Genomic DNA, 2,746 nt, shown 5'->3' with positions numbered 1-2,746 from the left:
CGTCTAGTGTGATAGGAGATTAATATGAAATTTAAAATGAAATAATAATTCGACTTTATAATTATATGATTGTCGTATTATTATATTATTCAGAATCAAATTTTAATAAAGTCAACAAAATTTTGTCATGAACTTGTGAGTTGTGATATTTTAGAAGCAATGTATAAATATGTATATTCTTTTCAGCAATAATAGAAGTTTTTTTTTTTTGTTTTAAGAAAAAACAATTATTATATTATATTATAATAGGGACATAATTTTGTCTCGTGATTGTACTTTTACGGAATGTATTCTGTGATGTACGACAAAATTGATCTAGGGTAATTAGGGTTAAAAATAGTAACGTATTCAGACATTCATTTAATGTACCCTGAGACTCATCTAATATACTACGAAAAAAGTACACGGCACAAAATCGTGTCCCATAATTTATATATAAGTGGTAGTAAATAAATATTTTAAGGTAAAGAGTGGCAGTATTGAAATAAAACGAAAAAGATAGTGCTTTTAGCCTACTCAACAACGTTAAAAACGAAGGTACGTTGATGATGAGAATGAGAAGAAGCTAATTATAAGCTAAGCTAAGAAACCAATTGCAGGCACTACTATACTACTACTTCTACTCTCATAATAAATACACAATGGAATCTTCAACGTTTGACGTCATAGTCATCGGCGCCGGGGTCATGGGAAGCTCCACCGCTTACCAAACCTCAAAGCGAGGCCAAAAAACTCTCCTCCTTGAACAATACGACTTCCTCCACCACCGTGGCTCCTCCCACGGGGAGTCACGAACCATACGCGCCACTTATCCAGAAGACTACTACACTCAACTCGTACTTGAGTCCTACGCGCTATGGGAAAAGGCCGAGTCCGAAATAGGCTACAAGGTCTACTTCAAGGCCCACCAGTTTGATATGGGCCCATCTGACTGCAAAAGCCTTAGAGCCGTCATTGCCAGCTGTCTCAAAAACTCCCTCCCTCACCGGGCCTTAAATAGCAACCAAGTGGCCCATCAATTCTCGGGTCGGATTCGGATTCCCGATGACTGGGTCGGGGTTTACTCGGAGAAAGGTGGGGTCATTAAACCATCTAAGGCTGTTTCGATGTTTCAAACTCTAGCCTTGAAAAACGGCGCCGTACTGAAGGACAACATTGAAGTTAGAGATATCAAGAGGGAAGCAAACGGCGGCGTTTTGGTCACCACCGCGACTGGCGAAACTTTTCGCGGAAAGAAATGCGTGGTCACTGTTGGGGCCTGGACCAAGAAGTTGGTTAAAAAAGTTTGCGGGGTTGAATTACCCATTCAGCCCCTAGAGACCACCGTCAGTTACTGGCGAATTAAAGATGGCCACGTGTCCGATTATGCAATCGGCAGTGGTTTTCCTTCCTTCGCTAGCTACGGAGACCCCTACGTGTACGGAACTCCGTCTCTGGAGTACCCGGGTCTCCTCAAGGTCGGTGTCCACGGCGGGTTCCCTTGTGACCCGGACAAAAGACCGTGGGGACCCGGGATTTCAATTGAAGCCATGAAGGAGTGGATCGGGAAGCGGTTTTCGGGGCGGGTGGATCCGAGCGGACCGGTTTCGACCCAGCTGTGCATGTACTCTATGACCCCAGATGAGGATTTTGTGTTGGATTTCCTGGGTGGGGAGTTTGGAAAAGATGTGGTTTTGGGTGGTGGATTTTCGGGTCACGGGTTCAAGATGGCACCCGCAGTGGGGAGGGTGTTGGCTGATCTGGCGTTGACCGGGGAAACCGAGGGAGTTGACCTCAAGTACTTTAGGATAGGGAGATTTGTGGAGAATCCTAAAGGTAATGTCAAAGATTATGAGGAGCAAGTCAACCTTTTTATTCGATCACTCATTTGAAGATTCTCAATCACCTATTCAAATCAAATCTGTCCCAATATTCTCTGCCTTTCCTCTTTTATTTATTTTGTTTTTATTATTTTTCTTGTATATTATATATTTATATTAATATGATCTACTACAATATATAAATAAATTCCTTCAACAAAAAAAAATATATAAATAAATAACTGTGGGTGGATAATGATATATCATTTATAGTATGTAATGTAGTAGATCACTAGATCATAGTAGTAGTAGTAGATAGTAGTAGTAGATAGTAGTAGAGTGTTCCATTGCTTTTATTATTGTTATCATTTTCATTTTATCTTTTATTAAGCAACAATTATTATTATTATTATTATTATTATTATTATTATTATGCATATGTGCAACTTAACTTATTTATTAGACCATTTCTAACCATACTTTTTAAATACTTTTTTTTTTGTTCAAGCTAAGATAGAGAGGGGAGCTTAAAAAATGAACTCTTAGTCTCTAATCATAGAGTAGAAAATGGACATGAAACTTTTTAAATATAGAAAATTACCTACTCTTTTACTAAATTATTTTAATAATATTTTAATCAAAAGCATTACTACTTTTTCACTTTTTAATTAAATTATTCTATATTTTACCAATTTAAATTATAAAAAATTTATTAAAATAATTAATTATAACTAAAGTAGAGAGCATTTTTTTCAAAAGGAAAAGGTAGAGAGCATGATTAGAGACTTGGAGTAATATTATGGGCTGTTTGACATAATTTTTTAAAAAACTAAAATCTGCTTTCAAAATAAATTGCTAAACAATTAGAAATCAATTTATTGAAAAATTTATGAGAAATTACAGCTAAGAGCTAAAATTGATAAAACCCAACTTTTAGAAAAAGTTAT

General features: G+C 36.6%; 1 protein-coding gene across 1 annotated transcript; it reads left to right on the top strand.

Moving 5' to 3' along the window:
- Positions 1–332: 332 nt before the first annotated feature.
- Positions 333–2,211, top strand: LOC115700173 (probable sarcosine oxidase). The gene has a single exon (XM_030627737.2). It carries the CDS (start codon positions 642–644, stop codon positions 1,869–1,871), a length of 1,230 nt encoding a protein of 409 aa, XP_030483597.1. The 5' UTR covers positions 333–641; the 3' UTR covers positions 1,872–2,211.
- Positions 2,212–2,746: the final 535 nt, after the last annotated feature.

Source organism: Cannabis sativa, chromosome X, assembly GCF_029168945.1.
Source record: "Cannabis sativa cultivar Pink pepper isolate KNU-18-1 chromosome X, ASM2916894v1, whole genome shotgun sequence".
Taxonomy (NCBI): domain Eukaryota; kingdom Viridiplantae; phylum Streptophyta; class Magnoliopsida; order Rosales; family Cannabaceae; genus Cannabis; species Cannabis sativa.
Note: the sequence above shows the minus strand (reverse complement) of the source record. Positions and strands in the feature narration are given on the sequence as shown.